Source organism: Gastrolobium bilobum, unplaced genomic scaffold (genome assembly GCF_033153095.1).
Source record: "Gastrolobium bilobum isolate Gb01-03AN ecotype WA unplaced genomic scaffold, APGP_CSIRO_Gbil_v1 utg4095, whole genome shotgun sequence".
Lineage (NCBI taxonomy): Eukaryota > Viridiplantae > Streptophyta > Magnoliopsida > Fabales > Fabaceae > Gastrolobium > Gastrolobium bilobum.
Window position 1 is genome coordinate 118,746 of NW_026898132.1, and position 18,231 is coordinate 136,976.

The 18,231-nt window shown below is 34.7% G+C and overlaps 1 protein-coding gene across 1 annotated transcript; it reads left to right on the plus strand.

Annotated features, from left to right (window-relative positions):
- The first annotated feature begins 14,623 nt into the window (after positions 1-14,623).
- LOC133313043 (uncharacterized) lies at positions 14,624-17,323 on the plus strand. The gene has a single exon (XM_061514349.1). The coding sequence runs from the start codon at positions 14,624-14,626 to the stop codon at positions 17,321-17,323; it is 2,700 nt and encodes an 899-aa protein (XP_061370333.1).
- Positions 17,324-18,231: the final 908 nt, after the last annotated feature.

Sequence of the window (18,231 nt, forward strand, 5' to 3'; positions counted from 1 at the left end):
CGGATTAAGTTATACATCGTTTTGATGTATTAAGGAACTATGTTGTATAAGTTTATACTATACGATCTTCACCCAAACAACTGAAGATATCATAACGTATAGTATAAGCTTATACTATCATGTCTTATACGTCTGTTGCGAAAAATCGGTAAGTGTACCGATCGTACCAAGTAATAAAAAGTGAGAAGAGTATCGTCTCCACAGGGATTGGGTTGAATATCAATTAATTGTTTCTTTTAAGAATGGAAGAACAAGAGTTGATTTGAAAGTAATAGTGGTTGTAACAATTGGGGACAGTGACCAAAATGCCACGCTTTGGCAAAAAAATTATCAAAATGCCACGCGAACAGTAAAATTTCCCAAACTGCCACGCGGCATAATTCGCTACACAGTGTAGCGAATTATGTATGCAAGTAATTCGCTACACAGTGTAGCGAAATATGCCACGTCAGAATGCACAGAACCAAAAAGTGTCATGTGTCAGAATGTTGAAATTCGCTACATAGGGTAGCGAATTTCAACAATTTTGACACATGGCACTTTTTGGTTCTGTGCATTCTGACGTGGCATATTTCGCTACACTGTGTAGCGAATTACTTGCATACATAATTCGCTACACTGTGTAGCGAAATATGCCGCGTGGCAGTTTGGGAAATTTTACTGTTCGCGTGGCATTTTGATAATTTTTTTGCCAAAACGTGGCAAAATGGTCACTGTCCCTAACAATTGTGAACTATTCAATATTTCGTGAACAATTCAAAGAGAAGATTGAAAACTTAAAATCAAAAGTTGAGAATTGAGAAAATATTGTAAAGAAACTATTGCAGTAGAGGACTCCAACACCTTTCCGATCCCCACCTTGTAATAATGATTAATATTTATGTTTAATTACCCAATTGATCAAACAATTCACCATCTATAATTAATTAGTTAAGCCCTAATCCCTTAGTAATCTTAACCTTATTAACCCTATTAGAATCTTAATCCCTTAGAAATCCCTTTTCAAGTTAATCTTTAAGCCCAGTGAATTTTCCACGTTTGCAGTTCATATAGCCTATCCCTAGTGCATACATGAACAGTTATCTTACCCTTTGTCAGGAATTAGAATCCCAATATCCATATTGCGAACCCTAACCCTCGCAATCCTAATAGAGTCGCGAATTTTAAAAGAATTATGGGATAAAGAACGAAGTAAAATAAATTCAATTGAATAATTAACCATAAACTTAACCAAAATACAAGGGGTTCACATCAAGGGTTGGACCCTTACCACAATAAAAAAAACTAGCCAGACATATTCATGTCTGACAATTTAAATAATGAGAAAGAATTCATGAAAATGTAAAACCGGAAGAAGAAGAAGTCTTGAATCTTCAGTCACCGAGAGCTTCCTCTCCAATTTCTCCTTGCCAAAAGATGATTTTCTTTTAGAGTTTCTGCTTCCTTTATATAGCCAGCAACTCAATCAGGTCATAATCCTTGAATTAATTCTGATTAAGTTTCCATTTTCCTCATAATTCCACCAATCAATCAGGTCATAATCCTCTAATTAATTCTGATTAAATTTCCATTTTTCTCATAATTCCACCAATCAATCAGGTCATAATCCTCTCATTAATTTGATTAAATTTCCATTTTCATCAAACTCCACAAATCAAGGAATGCATTCATGACGCCCGCGTGATCAGTGCCAAATTCCCGACTCCACAAATCAAGGACTGCATTCATGATGCCTGTGCGATCAGCGCCAAATCCGCGCGGACAAACAGAAAGTAATTTGCCAAAATCACGCGGATCGCGCCATTTTCGCGCGTTTTGCGCGAGACTATGCAATTTCAACTTCTCTCTTTCACTTCTTTTTGGTGTTTCCTGCTATCAAAATGCATAAATTGAGTGAGAGAATGATTGAGAAGGAATAATCAATATTTCTTGTATTTATGAGCTTATTTTCACCATATGTTAGACGCATATCAACGTCACACCAAACATGCCCTTAATGATTGAGACAGGTTATTCTGCCTACTCTCATTCTGCCTACCTTTACCTACCTTTTTGATTACCGTTCGATTATAATCTAATCCAACGGTCCATATTTGCCAAATAAAATAAACCATTTTTCTCCTTTCTTTCTCCTCTCTTCCTCTTACACCCTTTCTCTCTCCTCCTCTTTCTCTCTTCCTCGGCGCCATACCTATTTTTTTTCATTGCTGGTGTCTGTCACCGTGGACCTCTTTAACCCCCCACCCTCTTCAACTCCATGTGAAGTGAGAAGCTATTCAATTTAAAAAAGAATTTGAAAAACAAAAAACAAAAACCCTTTCTTTTTCTGCATATCTATCCAAAGCGGCGGTGCCACAAGGTGGGTTCTTCATTGTCGGCTTCTAATAGCGAGAAACACAAGGCAACACAATGCAATAATATCCAAGAGGTTTCAGGTTGTTTATGAAGAAAGTGAGGTATTAAACGGTGGAGGTTTTGGAGTTTTTAATAAATTTAACAACCTATATACTAAAGAACTCATTAAATTAATGGTAGATGATGATGTAATTTTTTCATCTATACGAAAACAGATTAATTTTCGTTTTGGAAGAAGTGATTTTAGTTACTAGAATTTTGGATTTTCGTCGCTAGGAAGAGAGAAAGGGGAGGAGAGAGAAAGGGTGTGGGAAGAAACGAAGAGAAAGAAAAGAGGACAGGGTTTATTTTATTTGGCAAATATGGACCATTAGATTAGGTTGTAATCGAACGGTAATCAAAGTGGTAGACAAAGGTGGGTAAAATGGGAGTAGGCAGAATAACCTATCCCTTAATGATTAATTTGTCTGGTAATTTGTTACGCATAGTTATTAGGGAATGAGATCCAAGTATTTGTTAGGAAATTATTATTATGTTAATAGCCTTTTGTATTAGTTACTAGTTGTAAAGTGTAAAGGTGGTTGTAGATATAATGTATGTTTTGATGATAACAAAGTGACAAAAAAACATTAATCAAGAGCAAAAAGCATTAACCATGTATGGGGATTGAAGATGCATGTCAGACCCATACAACAAAATTAATGACGTCAAAGTTGCAACAACATGAATGAGCTTTGAGAATAGCAAGGAGTCAAGAGAAATTCAATCAAGTCTAACAAGGAAGAATAGCAAAACTAAGGTCAAAGACAACAAATCATGAACAACATCTAAGAGAAGATCAAATATCACAACCATGGTGAAAAAAGAGCAAAACAAACAAATTGTCAAACATTGTTATATCCAACAAGTCAAAATATCAAGCTCAAGTAAAGATCTAAGACACAAGACATGAATCTAAGTCGAAAATCATATTTAGAATATATCTTTAGGACTTAGACTTATATGTAAGGGTATATGGTAGATTGCATTATATGAGTTCAAAATTTTTCTCAAAGTAAACATATTTTTCAAATTGCATAATCCATAACCTTTAAATAGTTTAAAGAAATTTGAAAAACTCATGGAAAAGATCTTTGACATGTTTATAACTTCAAAACATATTTACCAAGTCAAGATCTTTTATAAAAAGTGGTTGGAAAAGAGGTAAAACACATTTGAACTTAAAATTTGCTACATAATTTGGTTGTTGTTTTCCATACAATTTTTCGTATCAAATACGATAGATTTGGATCTTGTGTTCTTCGTAAAAGTTGTATATCTCTTTTTTATCTTTCCAAAGATACCAAAATCACATCAATCTGACAAGTATAACTGAAGTTATGCCTAAAATACGAAACAATGTTCGTATTGTCATGTTGGGAATCAACTACCAGCATATAGTAAATGATTGCCGCTCTTTGGTAACTGATTATCACTGCGATAGAATACCTATAACGGTTATAAACAGCTAGTTTTGAAAAAAAATCATTATATATACATTCCTAATGACTCCAGAACCAATGGGGCATCATTCCTACTAGGGGTGCTAAACGAATCAGGGGCCTTTGGCTCGGCTCGTGAAGGCCTGAGCTTACATGTCTAAAATTGGTTGTTGGCGCCAAGCTTAAACTTGTATAAAAGATCGTTTAATAAAAAGGTCACAGGCTCCAATTCAAAAGCTCGGCCTTAGAGCCTCTCAGGCTGGCCTAGTAAATTGTTTTTTATTTTATTTTTATGTTTTTATACTACTTGTAATAGCCTCTCTTTCTCCTCAATCCATTTCACCCCATTTTATTGATTAAATAGACTTTTTGAATGATTTTTTTTTATATTATGTTGTTTGGATATATATTGAATTTATGATATTTATGAAATTACTAGTGTTGTTGATTGTATATTATGTTTGGATAAATTTTTATTATTTTATTTTTTTTAAACAGGCTAAACCAGGTTTTTACTTTTTGTAAATAAGCCAGGCCACAGGCCAATAATAATATTTATAACAGGTAACAGGCTTGGTCAGGCTGACACATTTAAAGGCAGGCTTAGCCTTTTAAGACCAAAGCTCGGCTCGTCTCGGCCCGTTAACACCCCTAATTTCTACACATATTAAGTATACTTTGAGAGTCTCAACACTATCATTTGCATGTTCTTTCATATCTTTCAAAGATCAAATATATTTTAGCTCATATTTTGAAAATTCATATACCCATAGTGCTTCAAATTGTATATCCACATTTTGAGAGTGTATAATTATTTTCAAACACCTCCTCCTTTGTATTATTTAGTTGTGAGGGTTGTGAGACCCATTGTATTTGAGAGTTACCTAAATACCTAAGTAAATTTGGAGTGAAAGGCATCTAAGAGGTCGGACATTTGGAAGGTTGTAGTGGTTTGTCAAGCACCCGTGAAGCTTGACGAATAGTGAAAGAATTGATCGATCGACTTCAGTTTGGACATAGGTCACAAGTGGTAGTAATTCAACCTGGATATATTGAGTTTGCATTTTTCTAAACCCTTATTCTTTATTTCTAGGACTTTAATTGCTTCTTTGATATCTTGTATATGCTAGCATAGGCTTTATAATTATGATATATTATGTGTTATGAATTGTTTGAATGTATTCATTAGCTTTCATATATTAAAATTTGCTTGAAATGATAACTTAGAAACTAGAAGGGGCTTCTGTGAAAATTTTGTAATACTCAATTCAACCCCATTGAGTATGAAAGCCACATTCCTAACAGTTAGGGTTAACAGTAGCTATATATAAAAGTTGCACGGTGACTTGAGATTGTTGTTGAATAAAAAAATTTCCTTTTGACTCTTTCTTTCATTAAATTCTCTCTTTTTCTCTGTTAGCAACGTAACAGAGGTGCTTTAATCTTGAACTTTATATAACTATCTTTCCAAACAAAAATTTTATTTTCTCTTTCATTCATTTTCTTTTATAGGAACCAGAGTATAGCAAAAGAATAGAGATAACTATGGAAATGTAGTTTGCTCCATTAAACCATGGAATGACAACTTCAATTGATTCGTGTTTGTTGTTGCAGTCCATTCAAATGTATTTCAACAAAAGCCAACAACATATATCTATGTTTATCATTCAAGATACAACAGATGAACTTTACATTGTTTACTGATTTTTGCTTTCCTTTTCTGTTTCAATGAAGAATGACAGGGATGATTACTTTCTCAAGAATGCCATCACTCACCAGCAATCTTCCATTTGGATCTCAAACCATTGATAGCCTTGGTCAAAAACAAAGATCCCACATTTTTGTCCCTTTAAGACTGATATGCCTATAGCAAATATATAATATTAAGCCAAAAAGAGAAAAAAATCTTGATCAATCTTGGATAAAAAGGGCTAGAATTGTTATTAAATTGATAAATCTTAATCAGATATCTTGCCACTGATTTTCTACTAATTTTGTAAGAAAACGGATCAGAAAGAAGTCCAAATTGAAAGAACAAGTCTGAAGCCCCGCGCTACTAGCGCGGGTGTGGCGCTAGTAGCGCCAGAAGAACTTTTTCATCTAGAGACTCCCACGCTACTAGCGTGGAACTGGCGCTACTAGCGCCAGCCATTCAGAACTCCCACGTTGTCAGCGTGGTATCCACGCTAGAAGCGCGAAGCTGCAGTAGGCTAAATAAAACTCACACGCTATTAGTGCAGAACTGGCGCTAGTAGCACAAGAGTTACGTGAGAAATTTTTAAACAAATCCCAGGATGAATCGGAGAAAGATTAGACCAAGATATATGATGAAGATTCGATCAAGATTTCAAAGTAAGGGAACAAACTCTATAAATAGAGACTCAGACCCCATAAAACATAATCTTTGGCTGGAGAGAATTGTGAGACCAGAGAATTAAGAGAATTCGTGGAGACTCACGCTGGAGAGCAGGATTCCGACAAAGTTGAAGACCGAAGACCATTGATCTTCCATCTTCTTCTTCTTCTTTATTGCTTTCATGAATACTTTTTATTTATTTAATTTGCTAAAAACTTATTGTGAAATCGGCAAGTATATCGTTCATTTCAAGTAATAAAAGTGATAAGTAAAGATCGTTCCCTCGAGGATTAATGCACCAAGTACTAATTTAACTATTCCCCTTAAGTTGGAAAAGAAAGTTTGTTTGATTTGTGAAAGTGATTGATTGTTGGAATTTAAAAACAGAAATTTAAAAACAATAGAATGCAAGAATTAATCAAGAACAGAAAGAAAATATGAATTTGATTAAAAATTGTAAAAAGCCTGTAGCCAGGATGCACTTCACCTCCGATCCTCCCTTATATTCCTATATTGTATTTTATAATTAATTAATTCGTTTGCTCAGACAATTCATTATTTCCCTATAAAATAGTTGAACCCTAATGTCTTAGTGATTTCAACCCTTTAACCCAATTAGAATCCTAGTGTCCTAGTAATCCCTCTTGAATTAAACATTAAGCAAATGAATTAAAAGTCTGCAATTTATGTAAGCCTGTGTCTAGGTCATGCACAAATTGTTATTTTATCCTTGTCCAGAATAAAACCCCAATATGTCTATTGTGAGTCCTAATCCTCAAAACCCTAAAATTTAGAGTGATCAGTTCTAGACAGGATATGAAAAAATTAACACAGGTAGAATAAAACAAACTAACTAATTAACTTATAAAATAGCAATACAGGAAATATAAAAGATTCACATCGGGCCCGTGACCCCAACTACCAAAAAAAATTAGCCAGACATATTCATGTATGACTTAAACAAATTAAATAAATAAAAAGTATTCATGAAAGCAATAAAGAAGAAGAATAAGATGGAAGATCAATGGTCTTCGGTCTTCAACTCTGTCGGAATCCTGCTCTCCAACGCGAGTCTCCACGAATTCTCTCAATTCTCTGGTCTCACAATTCTCTCCAGCCAAAGATTATGTTTTCTGGGGTCTGAGTCTCTATTTATAGAGTTTGTTCCCTTGCTTAGAAATCTTGATCGAATTTTCTTCATATATCTTGGTCCAATCTTTCTCCGATTCAGCCTGGGATTGGTTTAAAAATTTCTCACGTAGTTCTCGCGCTACTAGTGCCAGTTTCGCGCTAATAACGTGGGAGTTTTATTCAGCCTACTGCAGCTTCGCGCTTCTAGCGTGGATACCACTCTGACAACGTGGGAGTTCTGAATGGCTGGCGCTACTAGCGCCAGTTCCACGCTAGTAGCGTGGGAGTCTTAGGATGAAAAAGTTCTTCTGGCGCTACTAGCGCCACACCCGCGCTAATAACGCGGGGCTTCAGACTTGTGCTTCCAATTTGGGCTTCTTTCTGGTCCGTTTTCCTACAAAATTAGTAGAAAATCAATGACAATATATCTGATTAAGATTTATCAATTTAATAACAATTCTAGCCCTTTTTATGCAAGATTGATCAAGATTTTTTCTCTTTTTGGCTTAAAATCATATATTTGCTGGAGGCATATCAAAGACCCACAGACAATATTTCATATGTGAAACGTTACTCTACAATGTTGCCCATTGATCTTTTAACTCCACCTTTAGGAATGTACGATTACAGATTTTCTCAAATTCATGGACCTTGAGGACAAGGTCCATTTTGTAGGGTTAGGTAATGTTACACATAGTGATTAGGGAATTGGATCAAGTGTTTGTTAGAAAATTATTATTCTGTTAATAGCCATTTTTGGTAGTTACAGTAGTTACTAACTAGAAAGTGTAGAGGTAATTAGGGTTAACAACAGCTATAAATAAAAGTTGTATGGTGACTTGAGATTGTTGTTGAATAACGAAATTTCCTTTTGACTCTTTCTTTTATCAGTTTATCGCTTTTCCTTTGTTAGCCACATAACATCATTACATAAAAAAATGTAAAAGGCCAGAAGTACAAATATTTTGTTTGAACACATTGATACTATTCACTCTAGTTACACACCCAAATCATTGTAAACTTGAAATTCAAATAAGAATTTATTTATAAAATATTACAAACCAACTATCACATATTTTTACAAAAACCAACAAGTTCACTAAACCATATATACCAGTTGAAAATACTCTTCTGTAAATAATTGTCCTTGAAGGACATCTAGCAAGTATGATGACTAGTGAATTTAAAGAATAAAAAAGATATTGTTCATTAGCAAAAAAAAAAAAAACTTCAAAGTAACACTCTAGAAGAGGTCGGTGACATTTTATTAATAGATTAACAACTTCATATTTCTAGAAAAATAACACCAGAAATGGTCTTGATATCGGAAAATAATGAAATCTTATTAAAATCTAGAAATATGATAGGAGTATATGAAGTTATTAAATTTGTATATGTGTAATTGCATCTAAAAATGATTATGAAAATTTACCAAAAAAAATGATTATAAACCATAAATTCCAAAAGAATGTCAGCATAAAATTGATTCCTTAAAATGAAAAAAGCAATATAAGTTGGGAAAAATGTGTGTCATTTTAAAGGATGTAAAATTGTGTTATTTTAAGTGAGAGAAAAAGATAGATCATGGGAGGAATGGACAAAAAAATAAATAAAGATATGGGTCTCACTTCTTTGTGATATATATATATATAGATAGATAGGTAAAATCATTTCTGCAGCCGCTTTACATACAGCAACGACAGATGTATGGTTATGATTCCCCACATTTAATACTTTCATCCTTTATATGGATATGATTCCCCGCATTTAATGCTTTCGAATATATATATTACAAGTATTTGATTGTTGCACGTACAGCAGCTGCAGAAATGTAAACCTCATATATATATATATATGGGAAAAATGTTTCTGCAGTTAATGCATATAAGTTATCTGCATTTATTTCCAAAACGACGTCGTTTTGGTATTGAAATCTTAAAAAATTATAAATATAAAGACTATTATAACCCTGAAATAAATTAAAATTACAAAAATACCATGATTTTCGTCCCAAAACGACGTCGTATTGACTTACTGCAGATAAGTTATCTGCAGTAACTGCAGAAAAAGCGAACCCTATATATATATAGGGTTTGTTTTTTCTAAAGTTACTTTAGACAACTTTATCTAATGTTCGTCGAAACGACATCGTTCTGGGGCGGAAATCATGGCGTATTTGTAATTTTAATTTATTTCAGGGTTATAATAGTTTTTATCATTCTAATTTTTTAAATTTTCAACCTCAAAACGACGTCGTTTCGGCGAACATTAGACAAAATTATCTAAAGTAACATTAGATATTTTTTCCCCATATATATATATATATATATATATATATATATGTTTTTAGCCAAACATAAGTTATGTTGGATTTATTAGCAATAAGGATGTTCATCAACCCATTCAAACCGCGGTGATCGAACCGAAAAATCGAAAATCGAAAACTGAAAAAAAATCGCACATTTTAATTGGATTGGATCGTTTTTCGGATTGGTTGATGAAAATCGATCCAATCCAAACCGATCCAATATATTAATTCCCCTCTACCTATTTGGGCATTTCCTCAATCATAGGCCAAAAATTTCTAAAACCAAGATCCATTAACCCATCAATTAAACCCAAGAAAAAGCTTAGTCACATCTCATTAACAAAATTTCATCTATGTAGAGCTTCATATCTCATTGCCCAAAACAAAAAAATATATTATCGTTTACTGATAAAAAAATTTACAAAGTTAATATATATAAAAGATATTATTTGCACAATAATTATGAAACAAATTTTAGAATTTTCAAAAAATCGAAAACCGATCTAATCCAAATCGAAAAAAATTCGATCAGATCGGATCGGATTTGAAAAATCCAAACTGAATAGATCATTATATGATCAAACCGAAGGGATTGGATCGGATAATTTTTGTTTCCAAAATCGATTCAATTCAGACCGCGAACACTCCTAATTAGCGAAGATAAACAGAGACATTTACCCTTGCTTTTGATTCTTTTTATTAGTTTGACCGCCTTTGAAGAATTTGCAATACATACAATGGCTATAGTGAGAATAAAAAAAGGATTTAAAAGTATCTCTATTGGTCCATACGTTTTTGTTATCAAGATTTATTATTATTGTAGTGTATAATTTAACTAACATTGAGACTATTGAGAAGACTGCAAAATATTTAATGAATTTGAAATGAAAAAAAATCAAGAATTTGCTCCAGAAGAACCTAGTATTGTGCTTATTCCCAAAGAGTTTATTGCCCATGTAGTAGTAAGTGGCGGTGCAAACCCATACAAAGAATTTGGTATACCATATAACTAGGGGAGTAGATGGGCTGGGCTGGGCTTTGGCCTTTTTGGCCCAAGCTTACGTCAAAAAAAATTCAGCTTATCTGGCCTACTGGCCTATTAAAGGCTTTATTTGTAGGCCAAACCCGGCCCATTTTCAAAAATAAGAAAGCCTGACATGGCCTACAGGCCTCGTAGGCCTCCCACTATATATACTAAGCACAAAAAAAATAATTGTATAGAGCAAAGAAAGTTCCATTCATGCATGCACTACTACTTCTCATAAGAAAAAAATGACAAACAAGAAAGAGTCAACATAATATCTCAGCTCTAGAATGTATATCATAGAGGAATAGAGTCAAAGAAATGGGAAAAATAAGAAAAATACAATTACTGGATGCTGAAATAAAGTCTACAAGAGAATGTCATTCATCTAAAAATCTTTAAACCACCATCAAGACAAGGGAAAGAAGAGTATTATTGAAAGATCTTCATCAGTAACATCATAATCCAGCAAGGTACCCATTGCTCCATGGTTTTAAGCTGCAACAACATGTAAAATTTGGAGACATTAGACAAGTTTTCCTTTCATAAAATAAAATAGCACAAAAAGTAAGAGATATTGATATTTGGTACTTTGTGTCTTTGTCACATAAAATAAATATTATTTTATTATTTTAATAAATTAAATAGGCCAGCCTACAAGACTGTAGGCCGGGCTTGACAAAATTGGCTTATGGCCTATTTGTTAAAAAAAGCTTTTTTATAAGTCTAAGCCTACTCTATTTTTATGAAAGGCCGGGCCTGGGCTGGGCTCAATGTAGGTCAGGCCATAGGCTGGGCTGGACCAGCCTGACCCATTTACACCCCTACATATAACCGCTACTATAGTGATGTGTTAAAGTAAAAGTATTATTTTATTTATGTGTAGAGTCTCATATAAGAATATCAATTCCATGAAAAATGAATAATAAGTATTGGTGATATTCATATATTTTTCAAGTATCCATAGTTTGATATTCTCATTTTTTTTATTTCCTTTTTTGTATTTCTCCGCCTTCTGCATTGTTTGTTTAATTTGAAGAGTTGTGTTTGTAAATTTCAAATTACAAAAAAGTTTTTTTTTTATCACATAGCCCAAGATTAGGGTATATTCCTTGCAATTTTTTTTTCAAATTAGTCTATGAAGCATTTAAATACATTGTCAAATTTAACACTCCCAATTTCTATAATTTTTAATATTATGAAGCATAAAATAATATGTAAATAACAAGATTAATTAATTTGATTATCTTAATAAATTCGCTATGTTAGTTATAAAGACTTGGAATTAAATACAAAAATTAATTGAAGTGCATGCTTAGTTTTACGAGAAAAAGCAAATTTTTCGTTAGTTCCAATTATGCTTAAATGTTAAATATAGTTTAGCCAAGAGTACCAAAGTTAGGATGAATGAAGGTTCAAGCAAGTTTTTAAGTTTGATTTGATATATGTAAGGTATTCGCTCCTTATCAACTAAAAATCCCCTTTGTCCTTTTAACTATGTCAGTGTTTAAGAAACAAATTTCACCCATTCCTATGTACATTCGTCCTATTTCTTGCCACCATTAATAACATCAAAGTTTTCAATTTTTAGTAATTAATATAAATATTTGGTCAATAAGGAGTTCAATTTATAGAAAATTATCATATAAACTATACATCATTATATTTCACACAGGAAAATAAAAATTTCAGTAGTTTTCTTTTCATTTAAATAAAAGAAAGTCCAAGAATCCGACCCGTCAACATGGAGTTTAGAGAAATGATCCACACACGACACTTTGCAGCAAAATATTTCACATACACCATCACGCAAGAAACCATAGCATTTTGCAATTGAAAAAGGAAAAAGGGTTGCATAAAAGTTCATATAAATTTGACAATTTTAAGACAACTGCTTCGTTATACTAAGCATTTGATGTATATAATATTAAATTACATAGAATAATATACCTTGTGCTGAAGCATAACGACATGAAAAGGCTTAAAGGAATAAATTTTCAATGGTTTTCTGAAGAGTGGAACTTTTGGTTAGAGGGAAAAAGTTGGAGCACATTACAATTTGTTCCCAATTAATGTAAATGGAACTCCTGCTGACAGATAATTGTGCCTTTAACAGTTCTAAAGTTCTTTTGGTTTTTGATAAAGCTTGAACTTTATCCTTGGTTTAATAGTATCTTGTTAGATTTCAGGATTTAGTCTGCTTGAAAAATAGTGAATTTGAATAATGAGAATCACCTGACGAAGATGAAGAAGTACAAATTCAAAATTGAATTAGTCTGGTCCATTAATTAAGACTTTGAATATTGGTTGATATTAAAAAAAATACTTGAACTTTTTAGGCCAAGCAAAGTTGTACCACATAAACCCGGATATTGTAGACATTTCCTTATTTCCAACACGAAGCATTTTCAATCTCTCCATTTATATTACAACCAAAGAGATCTCAATATTTCATGATTGTTGTCATTCTTTAATGAATCACATGAATAAACTTAGTAATAATGAAATTTCTATTTTTTTTTCCTGAATCACTTGAAATTTTACCAAACTCCGTTAATGAATTCCTATTATGAACTTAGGAATGACCAGGAATTTATATTCAGATTAGAGCAAAACAAAAAGTAGAATCTATATTATAAAAGCAAAGGAATTGAAAAAAAAATCCCCCCTGGACTTACAGTACATAAAACGTCTCAGAAGTCAGAATGCAATCCAAAAATCAAAAGTCTGCACTCGGGTAAGCCCACATAAAAAACAAGCCCAATACAAAGTTTCTTGCATGTGTGAGTTGATCCCACGAAAAAAAGAGTGGGTTGGACTTGAACTTGATCTTGACCCAAAAAATATTGCAAATTTTTTAATGTGAAATAACAAAAACAAAAAATAAACATGAATTTAGTCTTGTACTTGTATGGTCTCTTTTTCTGCTCTGTCTAAGTCGTGGGGATATTCGGGGAAACCTGATAGACAATTATAAGGAAACAAGATTTCAATCAGCTGAATCCCATCAATTGTTATCGTATATTAAATTATTTTTTTTGAATTTGTCACACCTTCACTTGCAAATATGCAATTTGATAAGTTAGTGTTAATATTAGGATAAATATATATATATATATATATATATATATATATATATATATATATATATATGTATTTTAAAAAAACACTCATGAAGTCATAATTGGTTCAGTAGATGGTTGAAGAGCATGTCATGATCACAAAATGCAAAGGGCATACCTTAAGCATAGACGCACAAGAAGTCCACTTATCTTTTGTGAGAAGCCTGAGTTGCTGCTATATATGGGGATGTTTGGGTATTTCAAGCTATTCTTAATAGGTGATGAGAGTGTGTGGATATTTGTGATGATGGTTACAATGACTAAACACTGCATATGCTTACATATATATAGTAAACTGATATGGGCCCAAGTGACCCAAGCCCAGATAAAATGAGCAACAACCCAACCCAAAATGCACAACCGACAGATGGAAGTCAAGTGGTACTCTCTGAGTCAAGATCTGGAGAACTCTCAGAGGACCTGTCGAACCTGAATGAAGAAGGAGAAGGAGATTCAAGGATGCATGCTGATACAAGGGTTCAAGATGGATCAGTGGAGCTGGAAGCTAGACAGCCCATAGCAGAAAGGAGACCCAGAAGAGTTGTAAGGAAACCCAATCGATCCAATGATGAAGAATTTGTATGTAAGTAGGAATAACTTAATTGTTGTTTGCTGTACTGATTTTTATCAATCGCTTGTAGATAATACAGTTACAAGAAGTTGTAACTAACTTGTTCCCTCTGAATATAAATAGAGGAACAAGGGTTGTAACTGAGCAGAAAAAATAGTGAATAAAATTCTTGATTCTTCTCTCATCTCTTTCCATGTTCGTATTCTTCCCCATTTCCTCATCCCTATCCTACGGTAGAACTGTGATTCTATCAACTGGTGCTTTCATTGATGAACATGGCTCCCGACAACCGTGTTCGAACTCTCGACGATAGGGTTGATCAAACCCAATCGGAAATCGATAACCTCAAGAGTCAGATGAACAAAAAATTCCTGGAGATCACATGCAAGCTCGATGCGATCTTCGACAACTACAGAGAACATCAACCATCAACCGCTTCTTCTGGTAGCAACCACAACCTGGGTCCCAAGGATTGTCCTGCAACAAAGAACCTGTGTCTCAAGGTTTCGAAGTTTGATGGTTCTTCAGACCCACAAGATTGGATTTATCAGATAAGTCAATTTTTTGAATACTATGACATTGTTGATGAGCAACGACTGAAGATAGCCCCATTCTACTTCTCGGGGAAAGCTTTAGCTTGGTATCGTTGGTTGAACAAGAACACAACCATAGGATCGTGGGAAGGATTTCTACAATCGCTTCAAGTGCGTTTTGGACCTTCTGAGCTCGAAGACTATCAAGGGAAATTGGCTAAGCTAATGCAACTGGGTTCTGTCATGGAGTATCAAGCCGAATTCGAATCTCTGTCCAACAAGGTAAATGGGTTACCTGAATCCTTCTTATTGAGTTGCTTTATTTCAGGCTTAAAACCTCAAATTCAGTATGAGGTTTCCTCTTTTGATCCCCCTACCCTAACCAAAGCCATAGCTATAGCCAAGATTCAGGAGCTTAAGCTCCAAACCAAAAACAGTCACCCTAAAATTCACTCTTCCTATCCCCCTTTATTACCTACACCAAACACTCAGCCTAAACAATTCAAACCAATAACCAGTGGTGACACCACTATTGCCACCAAAAGTCCTCTTAATCGTTTGACCCAGAGTGGAATCCAAGAGAGGAGAGACAAGAAACTGTGTTTCTATTGTGGGGATAAATACTTCATGGGCCATAAATGCAAAGTTTCTGTTCATGTTTTAATTGTACCGGATGATGAGCAACTTGACCCTGAGGATATTGACTCTATGAACACACCACAAGAAACCACGGATGAACCTGACCCTACACCTCAGATCAGCCTTCATGCCTTATCTGGCTTTAGTGTACCTCAAACTCTTCGCTTCAATTGCCACATTGGCAAGTCTGAATTATCATTATTGGTTGATGGGGGAAGCACCCACAATTTTCTGCAACCAAGAGTGGTTTCTACCCTTCGTTTGCCATTGGTGACTGACAAGCAGTTTGATGTCATGGTGGGAAATGGACAAACAATGAAGTGTGAGGGATTTTGTCCAGCTGTTCCAGTTCAGATCCAAAAGCATGTTTTTTTGGTTGATTTTTATATCTTGCCCATTCAAGGGGCAGATATGGTGTTAGGAGTTCAATGGTTGCAGATTTTAGGACCTATAGTGTTGGATTATACTCACTTTACAATGCAGTTTTCTTGGCAAGGAGAAACAATTAAATTGCAAGGTGATAAACACACTGGTCCTATTTCTTTGAACCAATTTAGAAAAATCCAACATACAGGGCAGATTGCATCACTCTACCAACTCACTTTGTTGAGTTCTAGTTCTCCTAAAGAAGAGCCAGCTATTGCTCCTCCTGTCCAGAAATTGCTAGAAGAATTTGACACCATCTTCCAAGAGCCACATGAGTTACCTCCTCATAGGCAATTGGATCATGAAATCCATTTAGAGCCTAACTCAGCTCCGGTCAATGTTAGACCGTATAGATATCCTCATTTCCAAAAGGGGGAAATAGAAAGGCAGGTTCAACAGTTGCTTGAATCTGGGTTCATTAGGAACAATACCAGCCCATTTTCATCTCCAATTTTACTGGTTAAGAAGAAGGATGGTACATGGAGGTTTTGCATCGATTATAGAGCTCTCAATAATATCACAATCCGTGACAGATTTCCCATACCCACTGCAGATGAGTTAATGGATGAACTAGGAGGTTCACAGATATTTTCTAAGCTGGATTTGAGGGCAGGATACCACCAATTGCGAGTACACCCAGCTGACATACAGAAGACAGCTTTTCGGACTCATCAAGGTCATTATGAGTTCCTTGTGATGCCATTTGGGTTGACCAACGCACCTGCCACATTCCAAGCTACTATGAACTTACTTCTCCAACCTTTTCTTCGTAAGTTTGTGGCTGTATTTTTTGATGATATTTTAATTTACAGTTCTTCATTAGAACAACATTTAGAGCATTTGAAATTGGTGCTGACTTGTCTGAAAGAAAATCAGTTTTTGGTGAAAAGAAGTAAGTGTGCATTTGCCCAAACAGAGGTTGAATATTTAGGCCATGTAGTATCAAGGCAAGGAGTTAGTATGGATTCTAACAAGATACAAGCTATGGTAGATTGGCCACCTCCAAAAAATATTAAACAACTCAGAGGATTTTTGGGCCTAATCGGGTATTATAGGCGTTTTGTGTGCAACTATGCATCAATAGCTGCCCCATTAACAGACTTACTGAAGACTGACTCTTTTGTCTGGTCCAATAAAGCTCATACAGCTTTTATTAGTCTTAAAACAGCCATGACTTCTGCCCCTGTCTTGAGTTTACCGAATTTTTCTATAGAGTTTATAGTAGAATCTGATGCTTCAGATTTGGGAGTTGGGGTTGTCCTTCTCCAAAGTGAACATCCCATTGCCTATTTCAGCAAGAAGTTATCATTGAGAATGCAAAAGAGCTCAGCCTATGTGAGGGAGCTGTATGCCATCACTGAATCTGTCAAGAAATAGAGGCAATATCTCTTGGGGAGGAGATTCACTATAAGGACAGATCAAAAGAGCTTAAGGAGCTTGCTGGATCAGGTTATTCAGACACCTGAACAGCAATATTATTTAGCCAAGCTTTTGGGATTTCAATATTCCATAGTTTACAAACCGGGTAAGGAAAACAGGGTGGCTGATGCCCTTTCTAGGTACCCTACTATGTCTTTAATGACTCTGGCAGTAGTGCATTTTGATATTCTAGAAGAGTTAAAAACAGAAAATCAGCACCGACCATTTTTTCAGCAATTACATCAGAAGCTAGCTGTTGAACCAGACCTCTGTTCTGATTATGAGGTTCGGGAAGGTCTGTTATTGCACAAAGGCAAGCTTCTCTTGGATCCAACCTCTCCCTTGATTCCACAAGTGCTTCAGGAAAATCACTCTACTTTAACTAGTGGCCATACAGGTATTCAGAAAACTTTGTCCAGGACCACTGCAAGTTTTATATGGCCTGGGATGTCCAAATCTGTTAAGGATTTTGTTAACTCTTGTCTGACTTGTCAACAAGTGAAGTACCAAACCCGAAGCCCTGCTGGTCTTTTACAGCCTATACATGTACCTGAACGAATTTGGGAAGATCTATCCCTTGATTTCATAGTTGGCTTACCACTGTCACAAGGCTATACTTCAATCCTAGTGGTTGTGGACAGGCTGTCTAAGCAAGCTCACTTTGGTGCTTTACCAAAGAGGTACTCAGCAACTAAGGTAGCTGATCTTTTCACTCATATGATTTGTAAACTGCATGGTATTCCTAGATCCTTAATTTCAGATAGAGACCCTATCTTTCTCAGTAGATTCTGGACAGAATTATTTGAACTCAGTGGCACTAATTTGAGAAGGACAACAGCCTACCATCCTCAATCAGATGGTCAGTC